Raw genomic sequence first — 10898 nt, 5'->3', positions numbered from 1 at the left:
CCAGGGGTGCCCAAACTCGGTCCTGGAGGGCCGGTGTCCTGCAGAGTTTAGCTCCAACTTGCCTCAACACACCTGCCTTTAAGTTTCTAGTATGCCTAGTAAGAGCTTGATTAGCTGGTTCAGGTGTGTTTACTTGGGGTTGGAGCTAAACTCTGCAGGACACCGGCCCTCCAGGACCGAGTTTGGACAGCCCTGATTTAGACTTTTTATGTGATGGCCATACAAATAATAGGGTTGTCTGTGGTTTCAGAAATTGTTGCGGCTGTATAGGCTATATACAGAAAAAAGGGGCCAAAATTGCACCTGTTGGGGTACAACAGCTCATCACTGGAACAGTACCCTTAAAAGGACATCTTTGTTCCTTTTTTACCCCTAATATAGGTAGGGCTACATATTAGTACCTTAAGGGTACAAATTACTACTCTATGCTACTAATATGTACCTATTAGGGGTAAAAAAGTTACAAAGAGTACTGCTCCAGTGACAAGCTGTTGTACCCCAAAAGGTGCAATTTTGCCCTTTTTTTTCTGTGTGGCCTGGATGAGTGTGAAATTTCCCGGCCTGAAATTACGTCCCAGTCCGGCCCTGAGCAGACTGTCTCTGTGATAACTTCCGTTAGATTCGACCTGCTGTTCATAGATCAACCCAGCACATATGAATGTGTGCATCATTTAAAGATGGATGTAAATGTCCCATGCTGCCGCTGAGCGACGTGCTAAACAATCCATCTTTATTAAGCTAATGTTGCTCAGTTTATAACATTCCTCTTCCTTCTAATGAAGACCAATTACAATTGATGTATTTTCACATAAGCAATTCTTACTATCCTTTTATCTTTTGACAACTCTAACTGCTCTAAATCAATAAAATTGCTACTTGATTGCAAAATTGTACAATTTATTCCATATGATTGGATAACTCGCAGTTGGGTGTGTGCATCAGCTCTGTTTCTCTCTACACCACCACATAACAAATACCCACAAGGCTTTGCTAATCCTCAAACCTTCCCCAGGGAGATGTTATTCTCACAGACAGAAAAATGATCATAACTCTCTCGTGGAATCAAGTGCAGGTAAAGCGATTGTTCTGTGAGGTGAGGAGACTCGTGGAGTTCAAACGGCCTCTCCTGTGGCTTTACTTCAAACGCTTGTTCTCTATGGTTGTCCTCAAGGACCTAAGAAACCTTGCATTGATATGTGCAGCAAATGTTAGCAAAAGGTGAGTTGTTGTTCTTGGGATTGACTGAGGTTTAAAGACCATTATAAACAGATTCCAACAAAAGGAGTTTTAGAAATATTTAAAGACTTGATTTAGTCATTCGCAAGGAACACTGTGTTTTGTAAGTGCCGAGAACAGGAGTTACTTTAAAGCTGTGCAATAGAAAGTGACTGTTTATGACACTATCATTCAGTCTCCCAAAATACATGATGCATTTTACTGTGCTTTTATATCTGGAGAATAAAAGTAGACAGCGAATCAAAGTATGATTAGTACATTAAACAGCAAATACTGCACGCCACAGAGGAAAGTGGTGTCAATGTGTCACATTTTAGACATTCAAGGTGGTGTTGAAATAGCTAAAAATGAGAAAATCAGCTACTGCATCCATCTTTCTTTCTTTAAAAAGTCAACAGCATCCTGGTATCCCTCCTGTTCCAGTGCTTTGAGTCTGGGTAATGAGGGAGGAAACAGAGCCTGGTTCAGCCGTGTGATGTTGTCTTTGGAGAACTGAGGGTGGAAAACAGTTGAGATTTCAAAAACATGTCAGGTTATTATATATCAACAGTTTGGAAGCAGATATATATATATATATATATAATTTTTTTTTTATGTTTCAATTGTTTAGATATTAGAAATATATATTTCTATGCTAAAAACTTACCATAACGCTCATGTTGGCCAGTCTGAGATGAAGATTACTTATGCCTTTATGAGCCGGGGAAATATCCTGAGGGCCGCTAAATGGTGACACTGTGATTGTGCGTCCCACAGGAAGAATAGGAAGACTGTCTGTGAATCCCCCATCTATCCATTTCTGAGGAAATTTTTTTTTTTAATTGCATATACACTGCCATTCAAAAGTTTGGGGTTGGTAAGAGTTTTAGAATTTTTGAAAGTCTCTTATGTTCATCAAGACTGTGTTTATTTGATAAAATACAGTAAAAATAGTCATATTGAGAAATTTATTACAATTTAAAATAACTGATTTCTATTTTAATATATTGTAAACTGTTATTTATTTCTGTGATGCCAAAGCTGGATTTTCAGCAACCATTACTTCAGTCTTCAGTGTCACATTATCCTTCAGAAATCATTCTAATATGCTGATCTGCTGATTAAGAAACATTTCTTAATACTATAAATGTTGAAACAGCTGTGTTGCGTCATATATATAATAAATAGAAATTTCAAAAGAACAGCATTTATTTGAAATCAAAATCTTTTGTAACATCATGAATGTTTTCACCATCACTTTATAAGTTTAATGTGGTTTTGCTGAATAAAAGTATTTATTTAAAAAAAAATCTTACTGATCCCAAACTTTTGAATAGTTGCTTATTTGTCAAAACATTAGCAATTTCATTAAACATTTTAATCAAATTATTTGCACATGCTTATTAGAAAATTAATAACATACTATATATCAATATTTGCTGAGAAAAGACCAAAAAATAAAGATAATTTAAGACATTTTTGTCATTTGAGTAAATGGATAGATATTGCAAACAGTAGCTTAAGTAGTCAATATATTGTTTTACTGGCCTTCAAGCCTCAGCAAACTGTTTTACAATTAAGTTGCCAGTCTGTCTGAGATAAATTTAAAAACCAGTCAAAAAGCACAATATTTATTTTGTAGATATAAAGCAAAAAGGAAGGATAAGGGTGTACAGTAGAGACAGACAAGGACGTGTACTTGTGTATGTGATAATAGAAAGGTTGCCTATGCACATATAGCTTTTCTCTTTAGAGCACCACATTAATCCTGTTAACTCTGATACAATCTGTATGTCTGTCCACTTGGGAATAAACCATACTTTATGTTAGTATTTTTATTTTATATGTTCATAACAATTCGCTGCCTTGGAATTATAAGGTTCTATCTGCATGCTAAGCAGTTTTGAGATATTGAGCTTCAAAGTTTTTGCTCTCTATAGACTTCTCTAGATAGAACCCTTGTTGTTTTCTAAAAAAGGCCCCAAATGTACACAGCTTACAAAAGAAACATCACATAATGTAAATAAGTTGTCACAGAATAATATGTGAATAACTCAATTTTGACAAAAATATCAGATAGAACCTTATAATTCCAAGGTGATGAATTGTTGTAGGTAAATGGGTTTTAAAGGGCATATTCTCTGCTAATATACAAATTGCCATGCATCCAACAGAGAGTTAAATGTGTTTAACACATTTGAAAGCAATTACAGAGCATTACAGAACATACTTTTTTTTTTACCTCTGTGAGCAAAATACAAATTCTGTCAAGTCTAATAGTCTTCATCATGTTAAAATAGAACAACTTGATGTTTTCCCACGACTACATGCTTGAACTTCACCAAATTGCTTTGGCTGGAAATACCACAGCATTTGGCTGCTAATGTAGTTTTATCAGGCCTCTGTCAGTGGAGAGGACAAGCAGAACCAAAGAGCTGGTCTGCTCATTCATCTAAATAAATCCAAACAGTCCAAAACTAAACAGCAGCTCTCAGCAGAGCCACATAAAGTACTGGAGCCAAGAGAGTCGGTCGCAAGACACCATTACCTGCCCTTGGAACTCCACTGGCTTCACTCCAGCATAGACAGGCACGAAGCAGCTGGCCAAGAGCACCTTTAAAAACAATACAGTCATAATACATCAGGAGAATGGACAGACAGAGGACTAGTAGGTTATAAGGGTACATGATTTATAAGAGTGTCTGCGATAAAGGAAAAAAAAAAAAAATCATGTGGAAACTTTGCCTTAAAAATGAACATATTTTTCTTACACCTATTTTCCGTACACAAGTGTGTTTACTGCCAAAAAGGTTTTATATCCTACTGTCCAAAAACATGTCGGTAAGTTTTTTTTGTGTGTGCTTTTTTAATGTCTCTTATGCTCACTGATTTAAAAATAAAGTAAAAACTATTATTGTAAAATATTATATTAATGTCAAGTACAAATAATATATTTTATATAATAATAACATTTAAAATATACTTTTTTCCTGTGATGTTAAAGCTGAATTTTCAGCACTATTACTCCAGTCTTCAGTGTCACATGATTCTTCAGAAAAAATCCCAAAATACTATTTTTGTGGATATTTTTCATATACAAATACAAAGTTAATATTTAAACATTTTTCAAAATGCATGCAAATAAAGGGTCAAAATATCTAATATTTAAAATTGTATTGACCTGACATTATTTATTGTTATATTTCCCCCCCCTTTTTTCTACATGATGGTCACACATGATTTTCTTGGATACACTTGGACCACATAATTTTGATTTGACAAACAAAAGCTTTTTCAAATATGAATTAGCAGTAAAACTGTTTTATTTATTTTTCTCTAATGGATAATAATAGCAATAAAAGGCTATGCTTTAATATATCACCCAGACATTAAAAAGTGATTTTTTACTTACAATTTTTTTTAAAGAAAATGGCAATATAAGAGGTATATTCAAGTAATTGTAATCATTTTAATGTATTTAAAAAATATATAAAAATATCATTTACACATAAACAAAAATAAAAAGAAGGCCAAAAAGACAGTTTGTATCATTATGGTAGATGGACTACTGAAGCACCAGTGCAATTTGTTCATTATTTCAGATGGGAATGAATTAATGAACTCCGCAGCAATTTTCCACAGCAGTAACTCGGTCCAGTGACGGCACTTATGATGTGTCTAATTGAATAGGCAAGTTCCCTTTGGCTTGTGGGCATTACTCTACTAGTTGAGAGATAAATCATTGTCCATTGACCTCAGGCTTGAATACCTTAATGAGATCTTCCCTTGAGGTGAAGCTGGACACCATGCTGTTCTTGCGCGTCTTTGAGTGTGTTAATGAAACATGGAGGCGTTCATTGGCTAACTGGTGGGCATTGGGTGGGAGAATCTCTTGGATACCCTCCCTAGAGGAAAACCAAAAGACAGATGCTCATTTGTTGTGTTTGCATAATTAACAACCTCAGTGAAAACCATTTTTCCCTCAACATCATATCGTAATTACACAATCTGTTGGCCGAACCACTGAGGTAACGCAGGAAAAATACGAAAAAGGAAAATCCACTCAATGTTTCCATTCCAAGGATATTTCATCAAAATGGATGAAGTCTGCTATCCGCTCCAAGCGGTGTGTCAAGATTATCAGAAGCCCTCAGAGGTTTGTGCAAATCACGGATATTATTTCCTTCAACAGAAAGAGAAAAAAACGTCTACCGTTTCATATCATGCCAGCAGTATCTGCGGTTTCACAAGTAGCACTGAGGAGGTGACACATTATAGCATCAGACTGGCACTATCTTCAGACCATTCAAACCTCATTCTACTGGAGCCAGTTCTTTCCTGTAGATCTCCACAGCTGTGCACGGCTGAATATAAAAAAAGAAATCGATTTCATGTATGTGTGAAACGAATGAGTTTTGGAAAGCATGCATGACGTTACTTCACGGTCAAGGTGTTTCTTCAACTCTGTCGGTGTCTCACATCAATTTACACCTCCATACACACGTTATTCTCTTAACATTGGAAAGAGTGCTTAATACTCACAGAGGCCAATTAAACAAGAACGCAACATCGTCTAATCAACTCTCTTACAAAAATGACTGCAATACAGAAGGAAATTATCAATGGAGTTTGTGCTTCACTGCACTGATTTGTTATAAAGAGATTTTGTTCCCACTTTGGCCCTGGAATATTTTTACGTATGTTGTTGGCACCATCCTTTCATCTCAGTTTTCAGGATGCCAGTTTTTAATTGAATGACCTGATTAAAATGGTCTTGTTGTACCCTATTCATGACTGCACCTTTTAAATGGTAATTCCTCTTTTCTCTCTAAATCAACACTGGAGGCTGGTTGTCACAGTGAATTCCAATGTGAACATACCGGAAGCTTTCAGATAACACAAGACCTAGATCAGTGCATCTTTAAAGAAATCGTTAACTAAATAAATGTAAATTATGTTGGTATTTAGTTACTCAACCTTACATCGTTACAAACTCTTGATATTTTCTTCTGTGGAAAACAAAAAAAAGAAATTTTAAATGATGCATTTTTTTTTCATGCAATTACAAATACAAAAAGAGCCCTGGGAAGTGGACTTTACAGGTTATTCTGCTATCTTGGAAGCGAGGGTTTACAGATCACAGTGCAAGCGGGAGAAGTCTCATGCTACGTTCATTACGATCGCAGATAACAACATCCCGGATCAACACTGTTCATGTATGGCAGGATACGATTAAATTAATTTACATTTAACCAGTTTAATATGAAGAGACAGTGAATTGTAGACCTTCGTTTATGTGTTTTTGCCCTACATTGTACAAGACGCAGTCTGCTATTTAGGTTTTTAATAGCATGGACTCACTAACTTTAACGTTAGCTAGTTTTAGCCAGAGATACCTTGCTAAAGCACAAGATGAAAATTGTAACTTAATGAGAGTTTGACAACCAGAAAACGAACGTTTTTGTCTTCACTGGGATTGGGGGTGAATGCTTTGGAATATTTTGCTCTGTTTTGTTTGGGTTTAGGAAATATAATAAAATAAATTCCACTGTTACAAGTACCACAGGTACATCGTTTTTCCATTTTTGAAGCATAAACCCCATAAAAACGATGCGAGCTTCGGATCTTCCAATGTTTCTCTATGGCGCTGAAACCTACAGATGTCCGAGTTCGGCTCCCCGTGCAACTGATACTCGACTGCCATTGGCTCATCTGCGTTTGAGGGGAGGGGCTTACCGATAGGTCAATTAGTCCCAGATGTGGTTTGTGTGCTGTTGTTTATAGGTATAAAGTGCATTACACACACAGTTCATTATAACATTTACTTTCATATTAAACATTGTAGCAGATACTTATCACTCAGTTTAGCGCTTCAAATTTGACCTAATGAATTTATAATTCACATATATTTTATACATAGAAATGCATTACACATGTATATTAAATGAAAGTAAGATAATTTATATTTATTCATATAAGTATTACATTATCATATCTCAAACTCCTCTAATATGCACAACTCAAGTGGTGTCTACTGTATTTTTGATGACGCTGCAGGTTGTTCCAAATGAGCACATTTTGTCAAGTGCACTTTAACAGCTATCCTGTGTTCAGGGAGTAGGAAGCAGTGAACACTGTGTAGGGACCCTAATGGAAACAAAGCTTGGGGGGCTTTCAAGCTTCAAAAGGACTGCAAAAAAAGTAAAAGTATCATAAAATTCTATCCTAAAATGACTTTAGGTCTGTAATCCAAGTCTTTGTGTATGGAACAGACCAATATTATTATTTAGTTCAGTGAACAATTAATCAATTCAGTGAGTCAATGAGATAACATTTAAGAACCACATCAGTGTGATTTGTGAATGAATCATTTAGGCCGATTTTGTGTTCCAACTTCCAAATAAATAGATTCACTGAAAGGGACAGACTCAAGCAAACAATCTGTTAATGAATCGGATATTGCGTTTATTTTGTGCAAAATAGAGCTTCATGTAAAAATTATATTATACCTTTTGATACTTTATGGTGCATTTACTTACTTATTGAAGCTCTAGTCCCCATTAATCGTAATTGCGTGAAAATACGTGACCAAAACATTATTTTGAAATTCTTCTTTGATGTTCTACAGATTAAACAGAATAAAAAGTCTTACAATGTTCATTAAATTACTTTTTTTTTAGTTCAGTTAGTTTTTAGGTGAACTATTCTGAATCCCCTACTGTTCAGTAAGCTTTTCTTGTCCAATTATTTATTTTTAATAAACTTGACGTTTTTATTTGTTTTTTTCTGCCTTCTTTCTTATGGTTTGTTTATATGATAAATGTGAGATTAAATCAATTTCTATAAAAATAACAGGACAGAAAAAAACACCCACTCTCTTCAGCAATAAAGACCTTTGATGTGATCTGCTTCCACTGTAAAAACTATTTCATACTTAAGACTGATTTTTCACGGCAATTAAAAGAGTCTGATGTCAATCTGAAGAAACTGGACACCCACAAAGAGCTTTAATTACTGTACAAATGCAGTTTATTTAAAACTCACTGCAGTGGCAAAAGGGAAAAATATGAAAGAATGAAAACCGCAGCAAAAAAAAAAAAGTCTTTAAGTGTGTGGTAAGGAGTTTAAGTGCAGGATCATTTTGATCCAGCCTCAGTGCTATCTATTGCAATATTCTAACACCATTTTGAAATTTAATTTGATTTGAAATGAGGTGAATATAAGTTATGTGAAAGAAACAGCTGAGTAGGATATCTTACCTAGACAGCCTTACTGATTAAATTTCTGCATGGCAGAAAAAAAAGGGTTTCAAAAAGCCCCCTCTGGGGTTAATTTCAACAACCTACTGAATCGTTTTTCGTTCGATCAAAAATTATGTCTGAGAGTTGTGTTTACCTCAGTTCAAGCATGAAGTCATATCCTGGCGTCACAGCTCCAAACCTCTGACTCCTTACATTACTGGCAAAGCTGTAGGTGAATTCCTTACAATGCTTTGTGAAAACACAAATCCAGAACATACAGGTAATGCCGAGTTCACACTGCACGATTTTCAAAGTCGTCGGGTCACCGTGGTTTTCACACTGCACGACTATCTGAGGTAGCAGTCAGTCGCTGCTGTGTTCACATTGCACGATGGATCGGCGACAGGAGGTTACACACTGCATGACTTCACAATAGGAAGAATCGCCGACAGCTCTGTCTGGTCCGCAAAGTACGTTTCACAACAAAACACGCGAGAAGTGATAAGGAAATAACGCAAGAACCCGCGTGCGTCAGACCGGAGTTCTGATTTCCAGCTACAAGGAGAAAAAGAAAAACAGATTATGCAGGAGAGAGATGCAGCCCTGGAACAGGGATTGGGTGTTCAAAGAGAGTTGGAGGTAAATCATTTTGCAGTAACTGTTATGCTGATGTTGTGGCTGGGCAAGCAAATGTTTGTGCTTGTTTCTGTATGATATAATTGTTCATATATCTATTAAAATACTGATATTCTGGTCTATAACTCCTCCCCGAACTTCCCTCTGCCCTGTATCTTGGTCTCTCACTGGCTATAGGTCATCGCCGATGTAGTTTTCAGTCAGAAATCATTGCACACTGCGTGATTGTGAATCGCCGACAGCTCTAGATATTTAGCATGCCAAATATTTTGCGGGCGTCGGCGATTCCCTCAGATCGCGTCTTTGATAATTCACATTGCGTGATTGTCACTCGCGTGAACGAGCACCGATTTGCCTCCGATTTCGGGCATTTGTCACGATTTCGCAAAACCTGTCGGCGAGTGAAAAATCGGGCTACAATCGTGCAGTGTGAACTCGGCATAAAGAGCTCAGTCAGTTTATGTGCATGAGCCTTGGTGATGCGACTGTGAGAAATCTGCATTTTCTATAGCCTAGATCTGTTGGCTTGACACATCAATCTGTTTCGTCTAAACAGGCCAGTCTCTTTCAAAAGCACAATGAGAGGTCATGCTGTCATGCAGTAACTTTTGAGCTCTGTAACAAAAAAAAAAAACTAAACATAAAAAGTTTTCAATATCAAAGTGATTTCGGTAATATATTTTTTTAAAGGATGGAATGTTTAAAATACCACATTTAAATAAACATTAATGATTTAATAAATTGAATACCTCTTTGTAAAATACTGCCAAGTTCAGTTAATTATGATAAAATAAAATGCTCCTCTCTCTCTCTATACATATGATCCTATATAGGCTAGTTTATGTACTGTTTTGTTTTTGCGGTTTCTTCATGTGTTCTGGGGTGTAACAATGGCTTTACCTGTAGTTTATCAGGAGCAGTGATAATCACAGTGGCCACTAAAGCACCAGCTGAAGCTCCAGCACAGGCTTTTAAAGAGGACAGCAGCTTATCTCCATGTCTCAGTAACGCCTCTGTTACTCCCAGATGATATGCTCCTAAAAACCCAGCCGCAGCAAATGATAAATTCACCACCGTCATACCTGTGAACTGATGATAGATACTTTAACTTCAAGTTTAAAGATTAAAACATTGAACATTGAACATTTTTGGCTTGGAGAGATGTTGAGGCACACGCAGTTCAGTCAATTATTACGTGTGCGACCAAATAGTGTACGCCTGCGGGTTAAAATTCTTCATTAAGTGTCAGATTTGATCAACTAAAGTCATTTAGTAATGTGTCAAAATATGCACGTAATAATTTGTCTGCCCACTTAAATTGTTCAACGTTACTTACTTCACATAAGGGACATCAATAGTTTGTGCTTTCAGGGCACAAGTTTTGTTTGACAACACAGAAAAGCACATGTGCAGCAACTTCCGTGTTTAGACGTTTCAAAATAAAAGTCATTTTTTAAGTACAGTATACTGTGTAGTCAGCAGGTCGATTTGTGCGGAGTGCACCGCCCGTTCGTAAGGTCGTACTTACATTAGAAAGTTTCAAACAGGGGCTTAGTAACTAATTAATTAACTGTAATAAACTGTCTGCATCATTACTCCAGTCTTCAGTGTCACATGATCCTTCAGAAATCATTCTAATATGCTGATGTATTATCAGTGCTGAAAACTGTTGTGCTGCTTAATATTTGTTGGGAACCTGTGATACCTTTTTCAGGATTCTTTGATGAATAAAAAGTCAAAAAGAAGAGCATTTATTTAAAATAGAAATCTTTTCTAACAATATACACTACAGTTCAAAAGTTTGGG

The 10898-nt window shown here is 36.2% G+C and overlaps 1 protein-coding gene across 1 annotated transcript; it reads right to left on the bottom strand.

Annotated features, from left to right (window-relative positions):
- Positions 1-637: 637 nt before the first annotated feature.
- On the bottom strand, positions 638-10519 carry LOC107691610 (patatin-like phospholipase domain-containing protein 4). Its single transcript, XM_016490295.1, has 7 exons — positions 10429-10519; positions 9993-10181; positions 8611-8705; positions 4985-5120; positions 3764-3829; positions 1883-2035; positions 638-1728 (listed from the first exon to the last, which is right to left on the bottom strand). The coding sequence occupies exons 2-7, from the start codon at positions 10170-10172 to the stop codon at positions 1597-1599; spliced, it is 762 nt and encodes a 253-aa protein (XP_016345781.1). The 5' UTR covers positions 10173-10181; positions 10429-10519; the 3' UTR covers positions 638-1596.
- Between the last annotated feature and the right edge of the window lie 379 nt (positions 10520-10898).

Source organism: Sinocyclocheilus anshuiensis, unplaced genomic scaffold, assembly GCF_001515605.1.
Source record: "Sinocyclocheilus anshuiensis isolate Anshui unplaced genomic scaffold, SAMN03320099.WGS_v1.1 scaffold442, whole genome shotgun sequence".
NCBI classification, from domain to species: domain Eukaryota; kingdom Metazoa; phylum Chordata; class Actinopteri; order Cypriniformes; family Cyprinidae; genus Sinocyclocheilus; species Sinocyclocheilus anshuiensis.
This window is presented reverse-complemented; position numbering and strand designations above follow the sequence as displayed.